We start from the raw sequence: 26,717 nt of genomic DNA, 5'->3' as shown, positions 1-26,717 counted from the left end.
TTATTGAACTCAGTATTCAAGTGGTTAACTTAGTTAAATTATATCCACTGTATTTGGATTTCAAATGGAAAAACTTCAGAAATAACAATTCAACATTCAAAATCTTGAATACTATGCATCTAATACAGTCCATACTTTTATTTTTTTATCTATGTGCAGTATCACTTCAAATTCTTCTGAATCACACAACGAACTTTCATGGAAGGCAGAGTGCTAGTACTTAAAACCACTGCCTCCCTGAAAGAAAAAGAAGGCATATTGATTCTAAGGGCAAGATTTGTGAAGATTGTAGAATATTGAAGGACTCAAAGGCTAAGGAGCACCTAAACAGAGGAGGAGTCCAGAAGCTGTGGGAACCTGGTTTGCTCAACTGTACAGAAGGTTTTGTTAGATAAAATGATCAGTCATGATCCTAGTGGATTACCTTGTGATACAGGGGCACCAGAAAGTCACACCTGAGAAGTTATCATACATTCTCCATGGAAATGTAGGATATCAGTAAGTGGATCATGTTTTAAAAGACTCTTTTTCTTTAAAGGGAATTCCTGGGCAAAAAGGAGAAAAAGGAAATTCAGTGTATATTTTACATTTTGGAAAAGGACTTCCGGTAAGTATTTGATTGTGAAAAAAATCATCTATTTCTAGGGAAATATGTATGGTTAATGTAATTGTTCCATTACTCCTCACTAGTTATAAAACTTAGTGGGAAAAAAAAATTAAAAACACATATACAACTCTAACAGCTACTTTATGGTCTTAATATCTGTAAAGTTAGAAAATACCTACAAGAAAGCTTGAACTGATTCTTTTGCTAAATGATTGTCATTACAGGGAGACAGAGGTGATCCTGGACCCCCTGGCCTGCCTGTAAGTACAGTCAATGGGTTCTATAACTGCTTTTTGTCTTGAAGACCTTCAATTTTTTCTCCTTAGTATGGTAAGAAATATTGGGGTTTCTCTCTGTCTGCCTTAAATAGCAAAATTCCAGAATAAAGTCTGAGAAACATCAAGTCTGTATAGTCTGTTCCCATGGCTAGTTCATGTTGGTTGAAAGGGAGTAGAACCATCCTCACCTGCATTAGCTGTGTGTGGAGCAGCTGTTGCCCTGGTATTTGCAGAATATTTTCTCTGTGAAATTCAAGATGTGAAATCTTCTTCTACAATATCTGATGGGTCTTCCAAGAATAAGTAGCACTCTATGATATTCCAGCCATAAGAACATGAAAGAAGAGGAGAGAGTTTAATTTTGTTGCTGAATCACATTCTTGATGGCTTTGGGTTCCTCTTGTTATACCCTTCAAAAAGGCATTCACTGATGAATTGTATCAAGTCCCTGCACCGTAGCACAATTGCTGACAAAGTGAGCTCTCAATGCATTAATAACACAAAACTGTGCCCTGTCCAGTATTACCCAGAAGCTGGTAATGGGCTGCTCTAGTCACAGGGAGATTTCAGGCATGGTGTCAGCTTTAGGCTGTGGGTAGAATCCAGTGGCCAGTAGGCTGAGTCCAAGGTAGTTTAGAGGGGCTGGGTGTGTGTAGGAAAGGGCAAGTTCTTTCTGTGTTCACAAAAAGACCTTTTTCAATCTTTTCCAGGGACCTAGGGGCTCAAGAGGTACAATGGGCCCATCTGGATACCCAGGCCATCCAGGCTTGCCTGTAAGATCCCTACAGTTATACAGCCCTGCCTTAGGATATGCATTCGTTCTTGTCTACCCATTTTAGAACTTGCCTTAATGTGAATCAAAGCCTAAAAGTAATTTTTGAGGCAGGTAATAAGATAGATTTTTGCTTTACCTTATGAGTTTGGAAGTTGAGGAATATGCTGTTCCTCCCCATGTCTGCGTGAACATATTTCATCCTGGCAGTCTGTGGTCATGGAGAAATGCTCCTAGTGCTCTCTCCTTAACCCCTTTTCCCAAGACCACCTGTGGGAGACAGGAAAGGGGGAAACCAGAGGTCAGCCAAAGCAGTGAAGTAAATTGCACTTTGGAATAGGTACACCCCAAGAGAAAATTATGCCTCTAGGTCCTAGGAGCAAGAGGAAATAATTTTCAAAACCTGTCTCTAAATCAGACATATTGACTTGTCTTCATTCTCTTTTAAAGGGTGTTCCAGGTTACCCTGGTTTGCCAGGTGAACAGGTAGGAAATAACTTCTGAAGCTGTTAGTGAAATAATAATTTATACAAGTATTTGAAATGTTCCTTTTGTTTATATGTTAACAAGTTTTTTAAAAGAGTTACTTGATTAAACTCTAATGTTAATATTTTCTGATCATGCTGAAACTGTGTACATTCTTTATCAATTAGGGAAATCCAGGGATTGGAGTGGATGGACAAAAGGGGGAGCCGGTAAGAAAACAAATGATATTAAATATATTCTTGCTGTAGAGTTAGAAGAATACTAGAATCTTGTTGAGTTCTCTGGAACCTATTCATTTGTGGCTTTGTGTCCTGCTAATCATTTTAGAACAGAAGAAGTTACTGAATCAATTAATTCTGAGCAGAAGGAATTCCTTCAGTGAGCTGCATTCAGGAATCAAGCACATTCTGAAGATTTTGAAAAGCAACTCTCAGTGTTAGTTAGCATTTACATACATTCTGAACAGACACTGCCTAGATTATCACAACAGTATTTGTGATTACTTAGTGACAGGGGCTGGACCAGATCAGTCCTTCAATCTCATCTCTTGCTAAGTGCAGAACAGATGTCAAGGAAAGGGTGCAAGAAGCACATAATAATAGTTCTTTACCAGTGTCCACCTATATTAGCATATTCAGGATATATAGAACCAATGTGGAATATTTGATATTTCTTCTATGAATTGGTCCAATCAGTTCTTAGAATTTGTGCAAGTGTCTAACATACACAACTTTCCACAACAAATCAATAATTTCATTTCACATTCACAAAGTCTTGTGCTCAAAGGCTTTGGTCTAGAATATGAGAGACTGTATGCACACATAAGAGATTTGACAGTCCTGTAACTACTATCTGACAGCAGATTTGGAGCAGGAGCCAGGCATTCTCATTTATTTCCTTAGCTGTAACATCATTTTTAATGAGTCAGGAGAATAGGAGATTAGATTGCCAGCCTTACTCATCTGGGCAGATGGTAAAGAGGCTTACAGATCTCAGTGCAAACCTTTATCTGCAGGTAATTAATACATTTTCAGTGAGTACAGAAATATGTAGTGCTATGGCACAACAGGAAAACAAGCTCAGTGTCACTGAAATGCTGCATGGAACATCTCTGCTGTTGCTTTGGCTTCCACAGGGCGACATTGGACTGCCTGGGCCACCTGGGTCACCACTGTTAGTTGGACCTCCTGGAGCTCAGCTGTTCAAAGGACAAAAGGTGTTAATTTGTCATCATATTTAACAGTGCTCAACTTTGCAAGTACAATCCTGTGATGTAATTTTTGCAAGGATGGCATAAGATATACCTATCTTTCTGTAAGAAACCACCAGCTGCAGCAGAATCCTGTGTTCAGCACCCTCCGTACAAGCTTTCAGGAGAGAACACCCCACGTGTACTTTAGCTCATGTTCTGAAGGGAAGACTGTCTTGATGCAGAAAGGAGATACTGCCCTTGCTTTAGTGTCCTTCAGTTTTTGTCATTAGCAAATCATGTTTCAGGCATCTTGGCAAATTTGGTTACTTTGCTATTGAATCCCTTTGTGGCTCTTCACTAATACTTTACTTATTTAATACAATATAAATTTTGCATATCACTGGCAACTGTATTCCAATCTACAGTTTTAAATTAACCCTAATCCTTCTAGGGTGCTCTTTTTAATATAAAAATTCAGTGTGATTTTGTTGTCAATTTTTATTGCAAGTTTTATCACAGAATAATGGAATTGTTCGGGTTGGAAGAGTCCTTAAAGATCAGCTAATCCCAACTCCCTGCCATGGGCACCTTCCACTAGACCAGGTTGCTCAAAAGCTTCATCCAAACTGGCCTTGAACATTTCCAAGAATGGGGCATCCGCAACTTTCCTGAACAACTTGTACTTCTTCAAGATCACACCTACCATAGCTACAGCTGAGTGATTTGGAACATTAGATTGTTTGTAACCCATGTTTTCTTTAAACAAAAACTGTGTTACAGAGCCCTATATTGCTACAGAGTCCTCTGCACCCTCAAGTCTGATTTTCTCAAATACACAAATGAAAAGGTGAAGTTGGCATTGCCAGCTCCTTGCAGCTTCAACTTAGGGAACCAGTAGAACATGTTGGACCTTGGGCTTTAATCAAGCAAACAGCTGCTATACAGGTGTATGAAGAGAGGGAAAGGACCAAAAGAACCTCCATAAACTCCCCACGTTCCTGGGAAGTGGGACATTTGCTGCTCTACAACACAACACAATCATGGCTGTGTAAGCAGCCATTCACACTGGGGCTGTGCTCAAAAGTGTAGATTTGCTTGTGAGTACTTGCATCAAACCAAGAAGAGTAGCAAATTAAAAAAAGAACTACTGTCATGCACATTTGTAGGAACAAAGCCCTGACCTCTAGATCCTTGGAACTGAAAAGATACATAAATCTCCCTGCACAGTCCTTATGCTGGTTTGACAGCATTAACAGAAATAAAGATAAGTACATAAATGTTTTTCTTCCGTCTAGGACACGTAAAGAAATACACCCAGTGCTTAAAAACATACTGTTTAACACTTCTAATTCAGAGTAGGACTTTAAAAAAGTTAAGCAGCACATAGGCATATCCTGCATATTAATATACACAAAAACTTTCCTTTTCTATGTAGGGCCAAAAAGGATTACCTGGGGTAACAGGATACAGAGGGCCACGTGGACCCAAAGTAAGTAATGGGACTTTTTTTCTCATGGTGCTGGCAAAGTCCTTGTGTGGTTATTATGTTAAACTTCTAAAGTACAGCATTTTTTGCTGTGAAATTTAATCACTGCCTAAATCAGTGTGAAAGCAAAAATATTTAAAACCCTTTGGAAAATCTTTCTGAGTCTGTTTTATACATACCTATTGAGTGTTGCCTGGTAGCAAAAAATCTGTGTTGTTGCCAGTTGTTCTGTTGACATAATGGATTAGAACTGTGGAGAAAATACAAGTACAGATTATTTTTCCTCAAGAAGAGAAACAGAGATGATTTGAATGTGTTCTTAGTGGGGAATGATGTATATTCACCACAGAAGGTTGAAGGAAGACCTTAACTTAACATTGTGGAGAACCCAAAGAAATTGGGTAGAGAAGGCAGAGTCACCTGTTTGGAGAGAGGGTTGCTTTTTACTCTCTATTCTACATTGTCTTTTCTTTCTGTCAACATGATCAATTTAAACATTGAAGTGGCAGAAGGGGAAAATCCATAGACAGGAAGCTGTCAGATCTCAGAAAAAAAGAAGAAATTGGAGACAAAAGAATGACTCTAGTTTATGTTAAAACTTATTCAGCTTTGTAGCAGAAGAGAAGAAATGAGAAGCATAAACATCACATTTCTGAGTTGTAAGTCTGGCACTTTTGCAGAAGTTCATTTTCCATCATAAAAGGACCACTGTTACTTGGCACTGGAAAAGAGAACAAAGCTAATCTTTTTCTTTACTATTTACATTGAAAAAGATGGGCTTTATATGCATGCTCCAGTACTAGTTGTCTATGTAGATGATAATACATGCACTTGTTAGTCATAAGCAGGAGCGGAGAAATCAACTGAAGCAGCTCAACAATGCCCAAAACTTTAGGAAAAATTTATAAAAATTCAACAGCTGAAATAATATGAAGCTTAGAGAAGAGACCTGAGCAGGTTCCTCAAATACCTGGAGCTACTTAGGCACTGCTGGTGATGCTGTGTGAAGTCAGCCCCAGTGACTGAGCCTCACAAGTGAAACAAGATCCATCTATGTAATGTATGCATCATTTAGTAAACATGCACAAAAATTAAAATGTATGGCACACTTCACTGCTCTTGGTTAAAAAAACTATTTTGACTGCTCTAGGGCATACTTGGGAGAGGAGAAAAAGGTGAAAAAGGCCTTCCTGGATTCCCTGGATTGCGGGTAAGAAAGTTGCACAATAAATTATATCATAAATTCACTATAATTAGGCAGTTCAAGTTTGGAATTTCAAGAAAGACTTTAAGGATTTTTTAAACTAATCTGTCATGCTTCCTGTATAGAATATTTAGGAGACTTGCCCTGGGATTTACCCTGTCTCAGACTTAAACATAAGCTCATACAGACTTTCCGTGGAAAGAAAGTAAATCTGTAGGGTTATCCTCTAAACATTTGGACCAGCACAAAGCTGCTCTGGAACAGCACAGTACTAACACAGTAATTTTAATGTTCTCCATACGTGTCGATGGCAGTTTTTCACTGCAACTTTACTTGTGCTGGATTTGCCTAACACTGCTGAAGTGCAGCAGCACTCCACTACTGTGCTTGATGCAATATGGTAAAAAAATTAAGTTAAAACTTGACTGGTTTGCTTTGGTCTATAGTTCTAATTCTTGTCCATTTCTCACAGAAATTATTTGCAAAAGCTTTTCAAAGGTTTTGGAAGCTATCCCACGTAATATTTAGCAATGTAACATTAACTATCAGCAGTTCTGAATAGGTTTAATTTTAAATAAGTTTTTACTGTTGTAGCTTACAGTCTACTTGCTTTTATCAGGGTCATCCTGGTTCTTATGGACCTGCAGGTTCTCCTGGAATGAAGGTATGAAGGCAGAAAGTATAAGCAGTTCCCTGAACAGTGGGATCAATGAGATTTTGTTTTCTGTGGATTTGTGCAGATTTGGAATTTCCACATACTTCACAGATCAGATTGCATTCCTTTTCTGTTCTGCTACCTGTTGCCACAGAAGCTGCATGAACTCTGTGTCTTTGAATTTCTGCCACTCTGAAATTTGGCTGAAATTTGCTAATGGAATCTGAAGTTGCAAGGAGGAGGAAAAGTCAGTGGGACACACATACAGCATAATAGAAAAGTTATGCAGCATGTTAACTTAGTTTTTTATGGTGACATGGTTTGTGTAATTTTGTGGTGCATGCATGTTTTGTTCATATTTCTGGCTTGAGAAATTCCAGTGATGCTAAGTCTGCTAAATTTTACTTATGAACTTACAAGATCTTACTGGAATAAAGAACAATAGATGTATGTATATAGATCTGTATCTTGCTCAACTCTAGTTAAGATAGTGATCATGCTGTTCTAAATCACATTAATGTATAAATATTTGCCTCTAGAGTTATGTTCCAGGTGACTGTTTTATCTGCAAAAATACTTTTCACTTTGTTTTTCACTCCTGCCTACCTAAAGACTTTGAGTACTGGCTGGATGAGTATATTAGAAAATCATAAAAAGAGAAGAGAGCTCATGTGCAGCTGCTTTCTATGCAGTAGTTTAAGAGAATCATTCAGCAAGCAGCAAACCAATTTCAGCTGTATTAAGCAGACAGTCTATCAGAGACTGTTGGTATGTATTCCAGCTAATTCTGTGCCCCAGCTTCACTGAATCTGCTGAGCACTGTCTGAATAACCTGGCAATACAGGCTGTGAATTTTCCAACACAGGAGAGTCAGTGAAACACCACCTCCTGTACAAACCCAGTGAATTCTCTGGACACAATTATAACATGACACTACTGTATAACTGGGTTTACTGGGTTTTACTCAATTAATTATGTCTTAACAGATTAATCAAATTGTGTTTATGTGATCCTTTCCAGGGTGAAACAGGATTTGCTGGTTTTCCTGGACAACCTGGCTATCCAGGCATTCAGGTAAAAAATGAGACATATTCACACCCCAATCCCCCTCTGTGCCAGTATTTCCTCCCAAATATACCCATGTATCAGGCCATTTCCCTTTATACAGTCATAGTTTCTGTAAATGCTTACTGTTTTCATGACAGTTATAGTTTTTCATCACCATGGTAGTAAATAGCAATGTAAGAAAACATTCCTAGCTCGTACAGGTGAGAGTGGAAATTCTATTTTTCATACCATAGGAATTGTTGATCCCAATAGTTATCTGTAAGTATATCAGGATAGCTACCTAATCCATGAATTGTAGTACTCTGCAAGGTATTCACAGCTGAGCTGCATTCCCCAGGGAGGTATGGGAGGTAAAGGAAGCTGCTATTTAGTTAATAGCATGATCCTATAAACGAGGATGAGAACTGGCCCCAAATGAGGTGGCAAGATTACATTCAGATGGACCTGTTTGCATGATTTACCAAAATCTCTTGGCATGTTTTCAGTCTGTTCACTTAAGTAATTGTTCCAAGATGTTTACCAGAATGGTAAGGAAGTGGACTCCTTCACACCAGCTGTGTTTAAACATTTCCTACTTTGGCTCACTTAGATGACACTAACTATCTTTTATTTTACAATACGTGCTGCTTTCCACTAGGGATTAGAAGTGTAGGTGTCACAGCCCAGGGCTAAGCAGAGAAACAGAAAAATATTTAAAGTGTGGAAGAGATGCTTAAAACAATTTCAGAAGATCCAGGTGTCAGTCTAGTGGTATTTCAGGACAGAACTTTATGAATTTTCTTCTGCAGGCTGCAGAACAAATGAAATTCTGATTACTGAATCATATTGTAATTCTGATTAACACCAAAGACCCGAATGAAAGGAACTATTATATTTCCTAAAGCACACTCAGAAGAAAAAAGCAGTTCTGGATGCTACCCTAGAGGGAGCAAGGCAGCAGTGAGTCTAGCCAGGGGGGAAGGCCTAAGGAGTCCTGGGATAGGGTCCAAGTGGTCAACAGTGTATGAGCAAGAGGAGAAGAGAAATGCTGCAATGCAGAAGGTGGGTGACAGAATCATCAGTTGAGACACCAAGGTTGAAAAAGCTCATCAAAGTTATTATCGCAGTACAGAGGACAAAAACATTATTGCAGAAATAGTGATCTAATGAACTTGGCTTACATATTCTGGAATTCAAAAGTCAAGGAATGTTTATTTTCTTCTGAAATAATTTTTTTGAAAACTGCATAAAAGCCAGTAGATTTTCTTCAAGAGACTTGCACAAAAATCACCTCTGTTATAAACTAAAGATGAAGACTGGAACATGCTCTACATAATCTGTGGTGACACAAAGAAGTAAACTGAGGCTGGTGCAAACTTCTCATAAGTAGTATACAGCTAAAAACACAGTAGAAAGCACACAATATAAAGCAACAGACAGCTTGTCAAAGCATGTTTACAAATGAGAAATGACAAAGACATAGAGTAAATAAGTAAAAGTACAATAAAAACATCTGGCTTAGTCACAGACTTACTTTCAAAGTTAGGAGAATGCTAGACCAGCTTCTTCAGCCCAGATTTTAATTATGTGGTCATACCCTGGGAGAAAAAATTTCCCACAGATGTTACTTTTCATCTCCTTTGGCTGTTATCAACTTCTCAACACAGTGATATAATTTAGATACTAATTAAACTGAAACATTGCATATCAGATTTAAACAGAAAATTCATTGCAGTCCAATACTCCCAAAATCTAGAATCAAATCTTAAGTGTTTTGTTGTTAAAAAGTTTTCACCCTGATGTACATATTGTTTTAATTCAGGGCCTCATTAACAGACTTGAGACAAGTCATTTTATAGACAGAATAGTGCATTTTTCAGACTCCACTGATTAGCCCACAGCCTGAGTTGCCATCAGTTTACACTACAAACAGTAAACAAAAACATGATTAATTGTTCGTAGGTTATGCCAGGGAAATGGTTAAAGTCCTGTAGTAATGAATCAGAAAGATGAAATTACAATTGCTAGTGCTCAGAGCAAAAGAAATCAAATCAATTATAGACACAACTTAATAAAAAAAGGGTAACTACTACAGATATGCAAAATCCTGAGTGATTGCACAGATGCTGTAGTTTTGATTGGAAAACCATTGGAGAAATCTGATTATTCCTGAAAGGAGCAGACCTATCCAGACTGCATCAACTGTTCAGCTGCCCTCACCAGCTGTTGCTTATGATCCACTAAAATTCACATGCACCCAAGGAACAAGAATATGATTATAACTTCTCCTGGGAATAGCCTATCCTCGTGTAGATTTTTCTGAAACAAAGATATTCATAGAAAATCTAAGAAGCATTCAGATTTAAGGTGAATGTAACTCAGAAAAAAACCCCAGTTGCACTGAAAGTACATTTCTTGTTTAAAAAATGCTAACTGTTGCTAAAAGCAGAGTGGACTTCAAGGAATTGTTGCCATAGCTTTTGATGCCTAAGCCTGGATGCTGGCAACACAATTTTTTTTTTAATAAACTGTCAGCAAGTTGAGTTTCCTGAAGTTTTTGTGGGAAGAGAAAACAATATCAATCAACAAAATAATCTAAAGAGATCTGTGCCACTGTGTAGGAGTGTACCAATGGTGAAAACACAGCCAATAGTCAGCTGCCAGCCAGAGAGGGTCATTAGCCCTAACAGCCTATAACCAGATTTTCAGAGACCACAACCAGAATTTATTACTTGAGATACCAAAACCAGACATGTTTGACATTGGCTCATTACTCTTCAGTTCTTTCTTGTGTTCTGGTTGTGTCATTTTAAAATCAGCATGAAAATGATATAAGACTTGGCCCAAATACATCCATTATACAAATCTTTATTTGTCATCACTAATTAATTTTGAAGCTCAAAATCCTTTCTAAATTTATCAGTGGAGGAAAATACTAGTTTTACTTTTTCTTTCCTGCTACACAGAAGGCTCTCCTGTGTCATTAGGAAAGACAAATTTATGTTCCTGTTTAAAAGAACCAAAGATGACACAAGGATATTTTTTCATTCTGCAAGATACAGTCAAAGGAAACAGGCCAGAGATCAAGAGGGCAGCAGTCAGTGACAGAACTACTGCAGAGATAGCATTAAAAAAAAAAAAAAAAAAAAAAAAAGGCTAAGAGGCATAGAGGCCTTGTTTTCACTTGTGTAAGAATGGGTATCCAGTTGTCCTTGTCTGTGTCCTAAAAGGCCCTGGAGTCCAGTCTGGGAATGCAGCCTCACTCCACAGTTCCCACATTGACATTCTTGTTTTCTTAGTTCCCATTTGCTGAAAAAGGAGAGCTGATTTCTAATCTACAAAGCAAAAAGTTTAATACAATTTGCCACATAAAAGACTTCCCTAAAGTCCACTTCACTTGCAATTCTAAGTAGCAAAATCCAAGTTAATCTAGAAAACCTCAAAGCAGAAGTGATTTTCCTCACCATTAGTAAACACTTTCATGTTTCCCTAATGCAGATGTTTTAAACTTTTTGTAAGAGCTTTGAGTATCTCTTACCATTGATAATAGCTGTTAGACAGTGAAACTTTCTTTATGCTTATCTGTCATAGAAGTAATTTCCTAATCATGATATAGAATTTCTGTAATTTTTAATTACAGATTGGTTGTTAAATCAAAATTTTTCAATTAAATGGATACTGATTTACTGTAGTTGAGTCATATTTACAATAAATGAATGAAATCAAATAGAGCAGTCACATTTTCTGAAGAGTCAAATAGATATGTGTGATGGGTATATTACTGTTCAGCCACTGGTATCCTGAAAGATAATGATTATTTCAAATCTTTTTGCTTGGTTTTAAATGCTGCAGTGTCAAAATCAAGTTTCCTGGGCCTTGTGTGTCACATCCTTACCTATCTCCCCACTGTTGAAATATTCAGTTACGTTGTAGTACACCATATATTTGTATATTAAAAAAAATTATTGTTGGACTCTTACAGGGGGATCCAGGAGAAAAAGGGCCCCCAGGTCCTCCTGGAGCTGTTGGAACCCCACCGCTTCCTATAAAAGGTTATATCTATTTTTGACTAGTCTTTGTGCTGTATAAAGGGCAGGACCTGTTTTGCTAAGGTGTGTGAAAGGGGTTACTAGGGGTGCAGGGGACAGAACCCTAAAATACTGCCAGTGGCCACAGGCCACCCCCCTGCTTGTGGGTTCAGCCACCTTTTGTGTTTGTTTGTCTTGCTGATCTTCCTGGAACTACATTAAACATACATATGTCACATTAAATGTCAGTTTGTGAGAAAGATCTTTGTGCATACAGTCACAACTTGATCTGAAGGACTCTCTTGTTCTTGGACTTAAGCATAGCTACAAAAAAATCCGTGAAAAATAAGCCCGTGCTGGTTAATGGACAGCAGATAAGAACACCTGCCTTCCCATTTAGGATTCCTGTTTTCAGTATTGCCACAACACACAGGTTTTAGACTACACTCAAGCTTCCTATTTGCAGGGGGAAAATCCTGGGACTAGTACTCCCAACAGAATACCTGTCAATTTATTACAGGCTGGATTTTAATGTCCCAGCTCCCTTTATACCCATCTTACTCATCTAATGGGTGAAAAAATGTGTGGAAATTCTTATTTCATAGCAGGAAGCAGTGGGGAACAGACAGGTCTGCTGCCTGCAAGGTTGTACTTTTGCATCTAATACTTGAAGAGTTTGTCTTGTGAGAATATTTCAACAGAGAGCTCATCATAAATTGTATTGCTAGTACAGCACTAGAAATTTCTTGTCATCACAGAAGTAAGTTACTACAAGACCCCTGTTCAGCAGAACCTCCCCATTAGATAGGGACCTTATCCTAAAATAAATTAAATTTTTTCCACAGACTACCATGGTTTCCAGCCCATACAACAAACAACCCCATGCTTAATATTTCAAGTAACATTCAGTTATGTACATGGTGTGTGAGTGGATACAATCTTCAGAGAAAGAGGCCTTTAGAACAATAGAGAACAGAACTACTGCCAATATTTTATTTTTCCAATTTAATGAAGCTGTGTGCATCTGATTCAGATTTTCTTTATCACTATGCAATTGCAAGTTTAAATTTTATTATTTGTAGCAATATTGAAAATATACTTTTAAAATTCTGAATAATTTCAGCTAAGGTGATCCTGCAATTACGTCCCTGTGTGTACTGCCAAAGCACATAACACGAAATCCATATTTATTTTAAATGCTACATGTGTTTATTTTAGCCAAACATTTCTCTCAGCATTTTGTAATACATAGCACAAAGATACTTCTACAAAGTGATAAAGAGTTAAAAATGTGCTTGTGAAATGGGCTGGAATCCATAGAAAACTAACCAAATCCTCCCACCTTAAAATTAAATTGTTACACATTTTAAAATGTTTCATAAGTTATTTTACTCTTGTGTAGTTTCCAAATTAAAATTTTGGTTTCAGCTTAATTTAGATTTAAGCTGTCAATTCCAAGGTGTTCAACTCACATGTTTCTGTAATTCTCTGTAGGTCCACGAGGAGATCCTGGATTTCCAGGTCCTGTTGGTGAAATGGGGGCAGTTGGACCAATTGGTCCTTCAGGCCTTCTAGGAAGACCAGGATATGATGGAACAAGTAAGAAAAGTAGAGGATAAATGTGAACTGTACACCAGAAGGAAAGAAAGCAGCTGAAAGAAAACTGCTCTTTGGTCTTTCTTGATGCATCAAAGACTGTTCAGTAAAAATATTAACTCAGCCCTTAATAGCCAGAAAAAGAAACAAAATTATCCAAGTAGAACATTAGGAATGACTAGAAAAGGAACAGAAGACAAAGGAGAATACTACCATGGTAAATCCACGGTATAACTGTGTCTGGAGTGCTGTGCTTAAAATGTCTGCTTTCCATCCCAAAAAGATATAAAGGGATGTGCTGAGGATGGCTTTGCTCTGTATGAGGAGCTGGAGTCACTGGGATGTCTGCAAAAGAGATAATGGAGGGAAGGAGGAAAAGAAGCATTTGAAGGTCTACAGCAGGAACCTCTTTTCTTGTGCATCCTGAAAAACCTAAGGATTTGGATTCAAGCATTAGTTATATAGAAGCTATTCTTCAGGGCAGTCCTGAATGGTCTGGAGTTTCCTCCTTGATATCTCACATTCATGTTGTGTGGGTGTTTACCTTTCTTTTTTTTCAGGTCTTCCTGGCCTGCCAGGAGTAAGTGGGGCACCAGGACCTCAAGGCTTTCAAGGGGACCCTGGTTTGCCTGGAACAGGTGAATCAATCCCAGGAAGACCAGGATTTCCTGGACCACCCGGCCTACCAGGGCAGCCAGGAAGACAAGGCTTACCTGGACTACCCAGTAGGTTCAACAGCAATTCATATAACAAGAATAGAATTCTGCAGATTAATAGATCCATTACTTTTGTTGGTGCTACAAATACAGAGAAGTGAAAAGTGCATTTTGACAGCTATTTCAAAGTTTTCATGGGATGTTGAAACTATATTTTTCCTATTAGCTTTTGATCAGCGAGATTTCAAGATTTTCATAGTTTTCTGGGTGATTTAAACCCACAAAAGTAACACACATATTAAAATTAAACTTTAAAAGTGCTTTGGTCCAATAGACCATTTTTTAACTGTTCAAGTTAAAATACTGAGGAGGAAACCCAAATCTGCATCCTTTAGAAAAGAAAAAAGTAAAGTTTTAAGTAGAAAAAATAACAGTAGCAATGAGAAGCAATGTGTCAACATGAATTCTAGACATACAGTCTGTTGCAGTATACTCTACAAGCAACAACCTGTAAAGCATTTAATAAATCTCTAACTTCTTATGTGAGAATAACAAGAGAAGGGAGAGGAGGACACATGACCTAAGCTGGGGAAACAGTAAACCTGACTTATACTGGCTGGAAATTTTGTTTTTTCAAAGGTGTAATCTGTACTGACAGAGGGATCCCTGGAGAACCTGGACCAAAAGGTCAGATTGGCCTTCCAGGAAGAAAAGGGGCAAAGGGAGAGAAGGGTAAGTTGGCCTGGATAACAATTTGAGTATGAAACCTTTGCCAGGAGTGTCAAATCTAAATGTGCAAGAAGTTCATGGCAACTTGGAGGTTGAGGCCCATCAAAGTACAGAGTTACTGTTGGCATTGGGGCTTCTGAGTCAGCAGAGTCCTGTTAGTGCAGAGTTACTCAGCACTGTAAAGGGAGACTGATAATTCCCTCCAGGTGAGATAACATGAGATAAAATGGTCTAAATGTGCTGCACTACTCACACAGAAAAGTAAAAGCTCAGCATTATTTTTTGTGTAATAATTTTTCAGCCGTTTCAATGTAATTTTGACACTTTCATGTAGGAAGTCAAGGCCTCTGCTCATGTGGTGCTGGTCCTCCTGGTGCCCGTGGTGTGCAAGGACCTGCAGGTACTCCAGGAAGGAAAGGACAAATGGGATCCCCTGGAAGACACGGAGAAAAGGGCGACCCAGGCTTATCTGGTGCAGTGGGATCACCAGGGCTTCCTGTGAGTGCTTCTCATGAGCTTCAGCAAACAACATCAACCTCTCAACTCAGCAGGCATTTAAGCAGAATGGTGGAGAAAGTGCCCTGAAAGATTATCTGGAACTTTTATCTACTTTAGCTTATTACAGTCTAGGGAAAAAAGCCTTTACTTTTGGAGTAGACTTACTTTCTTTAATGTGCTTCATATAGTTTATCTTAGTCCCCAGAGTGAGCAGTAATTCAAAATATCACTTAATCCAGCTGCTTTAGGAATACAGTATATGATAATTTATTGGTCTTGCTGTGATTTTGATCTACTACTTCTGGCCCGACATATGGAATGTATATCCAGGATGCTGCCTGCCAAAATAATGCCAAATAGAAGGTTTTTTTAATACACTTTCTTGTGTGTGAGAGGTTTTTCTTTGAAAATATAGATATCTATATAGATATAGATATGCCCTGCTTTATAACCGTTGCATTATGGTTGGGTTTTTGGGTTGTTTTCAGGGGCAAGTTTAGAGGGTTTGTGCCTTTTTTTGTTGTTCTTGGTTGGTTTTTGTTTTATGAGATTTGGGTTTGTTTTAATAGCAGAACTGTTTGGTCACATAAGGAATTGCTTAAAAGTTTCCAGAACATGTTCTTTCAAAAGAAAAAAAAGCAAACAAATCCATTGTGAGTCTGAGAGAAGGAGGTGGAAGGGCTCTCATTGAAGTTCCAATTGTTTCATTGGAAGATTTACATTTTCTCTCTTTTTTTTTTTTCTTAAAACCCTATTACCTGAGTGGTGTATGTGAGATTCTGCTGTTTTTGTTCCTTTTGAGAGTACATTTTAGCCCTTGTGGCTCTGAAGTAAAGCTTCAAGCCTTGTCCTGAATTTTGCTGTTCTTAGGTTACTTAATTGAGAAACAAGGACAAAGTAGTCACTTTGGAAGGAAATAATTCACTTCAGTACAGAACTGCTTTGGTCTAATGGACCATTTTTCTGCTCTCTTTTCTTCCCAAATATTTCATTTTCTTTTCAGACACTAACAACTTATCACTGCCTATTGAAGATCTAGACTTTGTAACAGATAGTCACTTCTAGTTTCAGATACACATTTTTCAGAAGTCTGCTGCCGGATTTAAAATTGTCAATCACATTATAAACTGGTTTTGCTCCACCTATTTTTAAGGGAAAAATTTTGAGTAACAGAGGAAGCTGCCTAAATAATACCCCAGTTTTTGTACCTTGGTGGCCTTTTACTTCTGTGTAAATTTCACAGGGTTGTCTTGATCCATGTATACTGTTGCAAGATCAGACCTTGACCAAAGATGATATGAATAGTACACCCTGCTTGGACATCTGAAAACAAAAATCAGCATAAAAATATAGAAAAGTATTTTGCCCTCTAAACCTGTCAAGCCATATATCCATCTAAGAATATAATGTACCTAACTAGATGAAATTTTCTATTGTTGGCTTTGTGAGTTTTCTCTCAAAAAAACCCCATCACTTCCTGCTGTGTTCACTTCTGGGAGCACAGCCTCATCCAGCAGTCACCACCCTCCAGAGACTCCCTTCCTCAGTGGGTTGTGGGTTGAAGTCTGCAGTGGAAAGAGATAATGAATCATTTGATATTACATTTGCAGTCCCTCATCTGTGCAGCTGTGGGCCCAATGCTCTGGCATTACAATTTCTTTCAGTTGTTGTAGTGGTTTTGGTTTTCCAATTTGAGATTTCTCAGGGTTTGTTCATTTTTAACATGCGTGTGCACGGAGGCATGTTCAGCTTTCCAGTGGTTTAGCAAAGTGTCAATATTCAAAATGAGTCACTGATTGGTGCTACTAGGCATGGAGGAAGCTCTCAGCAGCTCCTCTAAGAAAATCATTTTGTTGGTGGCTTCTTCCCTCCTCACCAAACATCAATTAATGCAAAAGCAGCACAGTTGTGTATTTGTGTACATGGCAGAGCCTGAAAAGACCACGTGCCATTCACACTCCTATTTCTGACCATCAAAAGAGACCAGTGCATCCTTTTGGTTACTTTAATTGGTCTTTTTTGGGGAAACCATGCAAGAGATAGATATCTAATTTTCCCTTCAATTCCCACTTTGATTCCTTGCTGGAGATAACTGACAACTCTTTTCTTTGTCAATAAGGGGACTCCTGGTTCTGCTGGACAGCATGGGGAAAAAGGAGAGAAGGGTGATCCAGGAAGAGTTAGAATAAAAGGTAAACACACATTTTACTGTTAACCTTTTTGTTTTCCTATACAATATCTAGGCAATAGTGTAAGCAAAACATTAATTTACTCTTTACTAAATCCATTAGCTCAGTAAGTTACTGAAACCTAGAGGGAATACATATCCAAACTGCTCTCTTGGTACCATCTCTTCTTGCTAAACACAAGATCAACACAGTGTTTTATGGTTTTTTTCTCTATAGTTGAGCCATAAAACAGTTTAAGCATCATGTTATCAATGCAAAAAAATGACTTCTCATGTCATGCATTTGATAATTGGGGTCGTCCAGAGGTCTGTACAAAGACTAAGCAGAATACAAATTCTGTGAAATAATGAAGAAATATTATTGAACAGAAGCTACCTCCTGAACTGTCATATACCAATATCATATACCAATATCATAGCTGTTATCTCATATTAGGCCACCAACATCCTTCTTAGGAAAACCTCAGTCTCATTACTATTCAGATTCCTCTTCCTCTCCTATTTCTAAAAATTACTCTTGACCAGGCATTGAAGAGAAACAATAGGCCACCAGTTGCACAACTGGAATTCTTGTAATTAAATAGATCAAAACCTCTCTACAGTTATGGTTATGATTTGCAAAAGCAAAAGAAAAAGAGAACAATAAACTACAGCAATCTGATGGCAAAGCCTAGTTAGAAAGGCTAAAATAGTTATTCACAGAAGACTGTCCTTCTTATTGTTTATAAAAAAGTTAGCTTAGCTTTGGATGCCTGTGGGTTTTTTCACAGATGTTGGAACAGGGGAAAACATTTGCTTTTATTTGCAAAGGATTTCTTGACACAGCAGAATGAATCTTTGTGTTAGAATAGTTTTACTGTCCTTAATGCAAAAGTTACTTTCTCATAAGTATTGGTGCAAGAAAATCCATGGGGGAAAAAAACAAAAACCTTTGGGGAATATTGATGCAAATATTCTATTGTATCATATAGCACTGCTATATCCTGACTTCACTGAAATCAAGAATAAATCTGTGATGTGTTTCAATAGTGAAATATTTTAACTCTATGTATAGCACAGACAAAAGCCACATTCCTGTGGTGCCTGTGAACATCTCTTTTACAGAGAGACCAAGGTGTTCCATCAGGTATCCAATTACAAACTGCCTTCCTGAGCCTAAAATGCCTTGTTAAGGAATGTGAATTCAAGGACTGAGAATTATCATGAAGATAGGATCAACAGTTACCCAGAATTTCTTTAAGCAAAAATACCTCATCCCCCTAAAATTACTGCAAATATTATTTTTTTTCCCCAAAAATATTTTAAGGATTAAAAGGTGAAAGAGGACCTACTGGGCTTCCAGGATTTCCAGGCCAAAGAGGTCCTGATGGCAGAGATGGGGAACTAGGATTGCCAGGGGAAAAAGGAGCTGAGGTATGTTTGACTTCCCCAGACTTTTTCCATTTCAATTGACATATTATCTTATGAAAGGTTATGAAAGTTTTTATGTACTAAAAAATTAGTTTCTTGTAAGCATTACTGTTTATTTTGGTACTCCTGATGATAATCTCTGCATATACTGTGTGCCAATATTACAGGGTCAGAAAATAAAAAATACACAAACCCCTTTGTTCCTATTGCCTTTGAATATTTAAAAATACTAATGTCATCCATGTAGTCTCTCCATTATGAAAGTATTTCTCCAGATAATTCTCTAGCTTGCTTTTTCATATTCAAAGAAAGGAGAGAAATTAGCTCTTGTTACTTACTGAGAATTTATATTTCAGGGCGATCCTGGAGTAGCAATTCCGGGTGACAAAGGATCCCCTGGGCTCCCGGGACCTCCTGGGGTAAAAGGCCAGATGGGATTGCCTGGCTTGGGGCTTCCTGGGTCTCCAGGAGCCAGAGGTAGCCCTGGAGACTCTGGTGATATGGGTAATGTTGGGCCACCTGGTCCAAAAGGCCAGAAAGGTAATTTTGAATGTTTATGTTAAGAATGAAATAGCAAAGTACATGTTTGGATGTTTGGTGGCATCCATCATGGTTTAATATGTATTATATATTATAGTGCTATTCATTTAGAGTGAAAATAATATTAATGTATAGGAAAATACAATTTATACTTATTGCTTGGCCTGGTTTTCTTGGTTATAAAAATGCTTGGCAAAAAAAAATCTACACTGATAGCTGTAGATAGAATTTAAAAGAAAATATTATTTCTTTCTTGCAATAGAGAGTACTGTAAAACAAATTGCCATGACAATTAAAAAAAATTAACTTTTTTTATAAAAAACCTTAAAATTTTTGTATAAAAAATACAACTGTTTCAACAGCAATTTGAAATATCACCAGTGTTTCATAGGAAGTATCAAGAAAAATATATTTTAAGATTCCCCATCAAGACTTCAGTAATATGGAAATAACATGTGCAAAAACAGTCACTGCACATTTGCACATGTGGTTGGGTAGTTCCCCAGAAATATTACAGTAAGTGTTCAGACTCCAGTTAATCTAAAGTCAAATAGGCCAGTTTCTTCTCCCTCTTGCTTCAGGTGAAACTGTCTGCATTACATCACCATATCCTGGAAATCCAGGTCCCCCGGGTTTTAAAGGTGTTCAAGGTATGTTTATGCATTGAATAATTTTTGATTTATACTGAAATGGAGTTTTAAGTTGCTAATTAAACAAAAGAGGCTATCCTAAAAAGCTACACTATTCTAGTTTTTCAACAAAATATGTGTTTCAAAATGTAAAACTGCAAATACACGGGAATGTAGTCTCTAATAGAATCAAGAGCCAGACAGCTGCCATTTGCACCATCAGAAGGTGTGCAGGCAGCCTCCATGGAAATAATTAAATCAAGGTAGCTTCAAACTCTGTCCTGCCTCAAAGAAAATGCATGAGAGAGTCAGTAAACTATGGCTGGAGTTGGGTAAGGCCTAGAGTATGTACATCTCCATACCAGGAGAAAGAGATGTGCAAGGCAAAGATATGCTCCAAGTCTGTAATTTCTAAAACTGTATTGCTCATGGCAACTTGCAATTGAGCCCTAAAATCTCAATACTTATCATCATTACTTCAACTTATTCAATTTAAATTCAAAGAACTCACCCAGGAACTGGCAAAGTGTTGCTCGTGATTGCCTCCAAGACATTTGAAATATCCAAGCAAATTAGAAGAAATGGAGAGAGTGGATGTTCAAGCTGTGTAATCAGCTCCCTGACATCAGTGGGAACAAAAATTTATACAGACATGAGTGTACTGAGCTCATCTGCACCATTCCAGAAGCAGGACACAGCACAGAAGAGAGTAAGAACTTGAGCTGACATCTGTCATTCACTAGGTTAATACTGTTTCATGACCACATGAAAATTTGTAGGAAATATTTTTTTCCTAATTAACACTGGTGATTTGCAGTCTGGTGTTAATGGAATAGGGAACATGTTCATTTAGAAAAACAGCAACCATGCATTTGTTTCTGACTTGGGTAGTGGCTCTTGCCCAAAGTGTTAGAAGCAGATGAAATCAGCTGGTTTTCAAAGTATATGAATTTGCATGGAATAAAGATAAAATCCTTAGATCACACATTTTAGTGCTCTGACAGCCTTTTTATGTATTTAATTTTGATTTTCAGGACAAAAAGGTTTAAAAGGACTCCCTGGGCATCCTGGACCAAATGGCTTTGATGGGCAAAAAGGCCATCAAGGAAGGCCAGGAGCAGGAATCCCTGGGCCAGAAGGTGAATTGTGCCTTCCCTAATTTGGGAGAGCTGCTGGGCAAGTTGTAATGCAGGGAAAGGTAGGGTAGGGTAAAGCAGAATTGAATTGAAATGAATAGCTCAGTGTCCAGAGAGCACTGAACCAGACAAGAGTGACAGTACTCAAGACAAATGCTGCCCCAAGGAAAACTCCTGTCACTTCCCACAGGAACTACCTCCTTCAATCCTCATGTATCATTAGCTATAAATAAGAAACATGAAATTTAATTTGTGATGTTATTTTTCTTTGCAAGGTCACAATTTAAATCTGGCTAAATTTGGACTACATTATTCCACATTTGGGAGGGGTGGGGAAACAAAACAAAAAACCCTGAACAACTCCTGAATTAAGTTCTATCTGAATTTAAAAATCATATCAACAGGCTTTCGAGGCACAGCTGGTGATCCTGGTGATGAAGGTGAAAGAGGATCTACAATTGATGGCAAAAATGGCCTTCCAGGTCCACCTGGCACAGATGGTCAGAAAGGTCTTCCAGGTGACACCACATATGGCCCTCCAGGAATCCCAGGCACCAGGGGACTGCCAGGACCCCCTGGTGCACGGGGAGCAAGGGGTAATCCAGGCATTCCTGGACTTCAAGGTATGAGCCAGCTTCTGTGAAACACTTCCACATGTTCAAAGGACAATATCTGAGCAAAGGTGCTCCTGCTTCAGAGAAAACTTTCTCTCATTCAGATCCATAATGGTGACTGTTAACATTGCTCCCTGCTTTTACATTTGCATTTTGCTGTTTGCTGCAGTGGTGTCTCCACAGCACCACGTCCTTCCCACCCCATAGAGGACATCGCTGTTTCCTTTTACAGGTGTTCCTTTTGCCTGGCCCTAAGCAGATACACCCATCCTTCAGTGCAGGGAGCACCTACAGAACTGAGCCAGTGCTGTGCACCTGGTGCAGGCCAGTGAGCTAGTCCCATTCTGCTCCTACACATCAGAAACTCTCTTCTGTACCTATAGACGAGGGTTGAATTTGTATTTGCTCCATAAAGAAAGAAGTTCTCCACAACAGCCAATTCTAAATTGCAGAAAAGCATCACTTTTCACAAACTATGCAAAAACTAGAGGATAAATAAGATACTATAGTAACCTAACATGTACATTTCAAAATTAAAACTAGGAATTTTGAGGGACAGTGAGTAATGGAACTAACAATTTTTTTTTTTCCAGGACAACCTGGTACCCCAGGATTTCCAGGTGCCAAAGGTTTTAGAGGCCCAGAAGGTGATGTAGGAGCACCAGGCTGTCCGGGCTTCCCTGGCTCACCATGTGTCCCAGGCTTACCAGGACCACCTGGACTCAGAGGTGTCATGGGCCTGCCAGGTGCTCAAGGTACACAACAGCCAGCATGTTGCCTCACAGCTCTAAGCTTTGCACATATTTTCTGCCAGATTTCATCACATGATTTTTGTGGCTGCATGACAAATATTGCCATGGGGGCTGCTCATTACTGGGGGTGTACATTGTGTTTTGCACAGCTCTTTAAACTCAGGGAACGTAGACTGTGCATCTCAGGTGTATCCCAACTTCCCTTCCCATGCTGTTCCTTAACTGGCCAAATCACAATGAGTTCATTATTAGTAATAAACAAAGAGTTGTCTCATATCTGTTGTCCTGAGTAACTTAACTGAGCTCCTGTCACTGCTGTGATGCTTTTATCTTCCTAATTCTTCAATAGAAGTGTTATTTAGGAAGAGCTAGGAGAGACATCTATCAAAAGTACTTACCTATTAGTAGGGATTTTTCACAGTGTTTTTCTATTGTCTGTCACTAAAGAAATGCGAGAAAACAAACATTCCAATTGAAAAATATAGGCAGGGCAAGAACTCCAACATAGTAAAAAAAAGGTTTCAACTTACTTTGCCATGTTTGATGATTTTCAAATTTATAACAAATCTATCACTTTCTACTTTTTATATGCAATTGTGTAACTTTTGCCTGCCTTTACATACATAGATTGAAGTTCTCTTTCTCAGGCTTACCAGGCTTTAAAGGTCAGAGGGGAGACAGGGGCCTGGCTGGGCCCCCTGGAATCAAAGGTCTCAAAGGCTCTCTGGGCTCACGAGGTCTCCCAGGTCCTCCAGGCTCACGAGGTCCACCAGGACTTCCAGGAAATAGAGGACCTGTTGGCTTCCCAGGAGAAACAGGTATGTTACATATGCAGACTACCCTATAAGTTCTCTTGTAGAGGGAGCCCTTTTTATTGATGTTAAGATTAGCAAGTACTTTGCACTCACCTCCCTTTCCAACTTCAAGGATAAGACTGAAGCAGGGTAGAGTCAATCCCATAGAAGCATCCCTTGTTCTTTCTCATATGATAAAAACAAAGGGATGAATATAGTTTGATGCATCTTGGTGCATCTGGTGCTTCAGTTGTTTTACAACACTGACATACTTCTATATATTATTTCCTGACTATTTGTAATAGGTTGTAATATGCTATAAGAGGAATACGTTTAGGGTTAACAAAATCCCTTGGGTGGCAGTCCTGAGGGACAAATGAGTCCAGGAAGATTGAACATTCTTCAAGAAGGAGATTTTTAAGGCATGGGAACAGGCTATCCCAGGCACCAAAAGATGAGCCAGTGAGGAAGATGAGCAGCTGGGCTGAACAGAGCTTTAGCTGAACTCAGAAAAAAAGAGAGAGTGTTTGAAGTTGGAAGAAGGGACAGGCAACTCAGGAGGATAAGGATGTATCAGGGTTATGGGGGGAGAAAATCAAGAGGCCTAAAGTGCAAGCTAGAACTCAATCTGGCTACTGCTGTAAAGACAATAAAAATGTTTTTATAAATACATTAGCAGCAAAAGGAGGAGTAAGCAGAATCTGCATCCTTTATTGGATGGGAGGGGCAAAACAGTGACAAAGGATGAGGAAAAGTCTGAGGTACTTAATGCCTTCTTTGCCTCAGTCTTTAACGGCAAGCCCAACTGTTCTCTGGGTACCAGCCTCCAGAGCTGGAGGGCAGGCACAGGGAGCAGAACAAAGCCCCCATAATCCAGTAGCCACATGCAAGATCTGGTGGTGTGCTGGGGATAACTGCTTTAGGAGTAAGGTCAGCCTAAATCTTCAGGGGCTGACTGCAGGTAGGAGGAGGCAATTTGCCTCAGTAGAATCAGGGTTTTAAGAGAAGTTTGACCTTGGCATGAAGCCATGCTCCAACTAAGGGTTCTCTAGTTCTGATGATTTCCTAAGAAGTCCCTCTAAACATCCTGGTTTTGCTTTATGCTATTCCTCAGAATATGACAGTAGCAGTATAATCAGACTTAACATGTAAATAAAGCATTTCATATTACCAGGAAGCAAAGGCATTCAAGGACCCCAGGGATTCCCAGGACTCCCGGGAATGCAAGGCCCAGTGGGAATCTTTGGTGTAAAAGGTGAAGAAGGAAAAATGGGTCTACCTGGGCCTAGTGGAGAATGTGGAGATATGGGAATGAAAGGTTTGTAAAAATCCACTTCACTCTGTAGTTATATTGCTGCTATATTTAATTTTGTTACTACTGTGTTAAAAATCTGTTTAATTTTTATAGGAAAGAGAATAGTCATCTGCAAGATGCAATCACAGGCAACTCAAAATTGCTGTCTTTCATAATTTCACAATCTTTCCTAATTCTTCTGATTTAATATCACCTGGGTTATGTCTAAATAAACAGAAAATCAAGGAAAGGATTGCAAATTCTGTCAGCAGTGAGCCTGCTGAGAAAACTGAGAACCACATTAGTATTTGAAGACTTTCTCTATTAGGAAAGTCACCCCTCAAACTGATTTTCAGGACATGTCACTTGTGGGGATGTATTTACATTGCATATGTTACTTCCAAGGTGAGAGGGGGCCTCCAGGAGACAGCGGCTGCGTTAACCTCCGTCTGGAGAAGGGCCAAAGGGGGGACCCAGGGCTTCCTGGGGAGCATGGACTGAGAGGTGACACAGGTAAGTTCATGAAAGCCCTGCATACACACACATTCCTCTGACATAAACCACTGGTGCTTTTCACAGTGTGGACTCAGGCTGCAGTAACATCCAGCCATGTTTACAGGTTCCTAAACTGGCTGTATAATTTCTTTGGGTTATCACTAAGGCAATACACCATGAGTGAAAGCGTTGCCATGTTGAAAATCAGTGTCAAACACTGGGGCTTGACTCGACTGGTCATTATCTTGTTCTGCAATCAACTTCAGGTGAAAAAGGCAATACTGGTTTGAGAGGCACACGAGGATTTCCAGGAAAGAATGGTGTTCCAGGACTACCAGGTGACCAAGGTGACACTGGAGTGATGGGGTTTCCAGGATCACGGGGCTTGCCTGGACCAAAAGGCCTTCAAGGAATGACAGGTTTTCAAGGAGAACCAGGTGACCAGGTAAACAGAGTGGTAGTCAAGTGTCCTGGACTTTGCAGTTTTCTCCTACCTCTAATAAATATGATGAAGGGTGCTTGTACTGTACTCACCCATTAGATGTTCCCTCTGAGAAGAGACAGCCAGTGTAGTAGGAACTGTAAATTCCCTAATGAAAAACTTCTGTGCCTTGGTTACATTTTAGCAGGAACTGTGCTGGGAGTCAGGAAAGGACCTCTCCTAGCTGCCTGTTCTGATGTAGTGCTTTGCCACATGGTTGAAGTCCAGGCTCCACTACACTAAACAGGGGGGCAAAAACCAGATGCACAATCAAGTTTTTAAGATTATTCTTAAGAACACATTGACAAACCACTTAGCACGGAGATCATAACACAGCAGCAGCACAATTATGCAGTTAATATCTAGCTGCTTCTTCATATCCTGCTGTGTGAAGTGACCAAGGCAACAGACAAGACAAAGCAAGTCATCTTTGCCCCAGGCAGAGCCCAGGCAAGCAGTGTTGCTCAAGAACAAATACACAAAACCACACAAACATTTCATGCAGGGTATAATTCTTCACTTCTTGTATGCTGGGTAGGTAGACAGTGATGTTACATAAAGGAAAAGGCACAGTTATTTTCTTGGTAAAGGGATGTACTTTTGCTTGGCTTGTTTGAGTTAAATTTCTTTGCTGATTAAAGTTCATTATTCAAAAAGAAAAATTGGGAAATCTACATTTTTATTGTGACATCACAATATTTCTAGTTAATATTTATAGTAAATTTTGGGTAACATACAACAATATTTGATATATATTTTATGGTACCTTTTAAATCAAATTATTCAAGCCATCTGTGGGGAAATTAGGCTGTTTGAGCCAAGAATGAGAATAAGCTATAAAAGCATAAATTCAAAATTATTAGCAAGTCTAACCTACAGTTTCTTGTTGTTTGCCAGTATTAAACATGTAACAAAGACAAGATTATTTTTGTTGAGCTTAAGATATAGCTTTGCTAAGAGAACCAAATGCTCCTGCAGATCATTCCTGCTACACATATCCTATGTCAAACATTTTTATTTTGGTTTTTTTTTTAAATTAGGGTGATGTTGGCTTACCAGGAAACCCTGGATATCCAGGACTGACTGGCTCCAAAGGATGTAAAGGTAGTGAATTTATATAGACACAGTGTGAACAGAGCAATATTGTTAG

The 26,717-nt window shown here is 38.8% G+C and overlaps 1 protein-coding gene and 1 long non-coding RNA gene across 4 annotated transcripts in view; one reads left to right on the top strand and one right to left on the bottom strand.

Moving 5' to 3' along the window:
- The window catches only part of COL4A4 (collagen type IV alpha 4 chain), a 68,512-nt gene that overhangs the window by 22,141 nt on the left and 19,654 nt on the right, over window positions 1-26,717 (top strand). For all 3 annotated transcript variants that reach the window (XM_077183877.1, XM_077183876.1, XM_077183878.1), the window contains 27 exons: window positions 539-607; window positions 832-867; window positions 1,596-1,658; window positions 2,108-2,143; window positions 2,311-2,352; window positions 3,279-3,359; window positions 4,771-4,824; window positions 5,972-6,031; window positions 6,645-6,689; window positions 7,701-7,754; window positions 11,710-11,779; window positions 13,250-13,354; window positions 13,912-14,076; window positions 14,647-14,739; window positions 15,071-15,234; window positions 17,354-17,426; window positions 18,729-18,835; window positions 19,189-19,372; window positions 19,954-20,022; window positions 21,036-21,140; window positions 21,542-21,760; window positions 22,345-22,506; window positions 23,151-23,321; window positions 24,472-24,615; window positions 24,997-25,104; window positions 25,353-25,531; window positions 26,608-26,671. In XM_077183877.1, the coding sequence (XP_077039992.1) occupies window positions 539-607; window positions 832-867; window positions 1,596-1,658; window positions 2,108-2,143; window positions 2,311-2,352; window positions 3,279-3,359; window positions 4,771-4,824; window positions 5,972-6,031; window positions 6,645-6,689; window positions 7,701-7,754; window positions 11,710-11,779; window positions 13,250-13,354; window positions 13,912-14,076; window positions 14,647-14,739; window positions 15,071-15,234; window positions 17,354-17,426; window positions 18,729-18,835; window positions 19,189-19,372; window positions 19,954-20,022; window positions 21,036-21,140; window positions 21,542-21,760; window positions 22,345-22,506; window positions 23,151-23,321; window positions 24,472-24,615; window positions 24,997-25,104; window positions 25,353-25,531; window positions 26,608-26,671 (2,722 nt within the window). The remainder of the gene's footprint in view (window positions 1-538; window positions 608-831; window positions 868-1,595; window positions 1,659-2,107; window positions 2,144-2,310; window positions 2,353-3,278; window positions 3,360-4,770; window positions 4,825-5,971; window positions 6,032-6,644; window positions 6,690-7,700; window positions 7,755-11,709; window positions 11,780-13,249; window positions 13,355-13,911; window positions 14,077-14,646; window positions 14,740-15,070; window positions 15,235-17,353; window positions 17,427-18,728; window positions 18,836-19,188; window positions 19,373-19,953; window positions 20,023-21,035; window positions 21,141-21,541; window positions 21,761-22,344; window positions 22,507-23,150; window positions 23,322-24,471; window positions 24,616-24,996; window positions 25,105-25,352; window positions 25,532-26,607; window positions 26,672-26,717) is intronic.
- On the bottom strand, window positions 269-13,437 carry LOC129124331 (uncharacterized). Its single transcript, XR_008534827.2, has 7 exons — window positions 13,228-13,437; window positions 9,262-9,325; window positions 5,001-5,071; window positions 3,147-3,341; window positions 1,797-1,927; window positions 1,074-1,196; window positions 269-545 (listed from the first exon to the last, which is right to left on the bottom strand). It is a non-coding gene; the product is annotated as an uncharacterized LOC129124331 (long non-coding RNA).

The sequence above is a fragment of the Agelaius phoeniceus genome, chromosome 10, assembly GCF_051311805.1.
Source record: "Agelaius phoeniceus isolate bAgePho1 chromosome 10, bAgePho1.hap1, whole genome shotgun sequence".
NCBI lineage: Eukaryota > Metazoa > Chordata > Aves > Passeriformes > Icteridae > Agelaius > Agelaius phoeniceus.
Note: the sequence above shows the minus strand (reverse complement) of the source record. Positions and strands in the feature narration are given on the sequence as shown.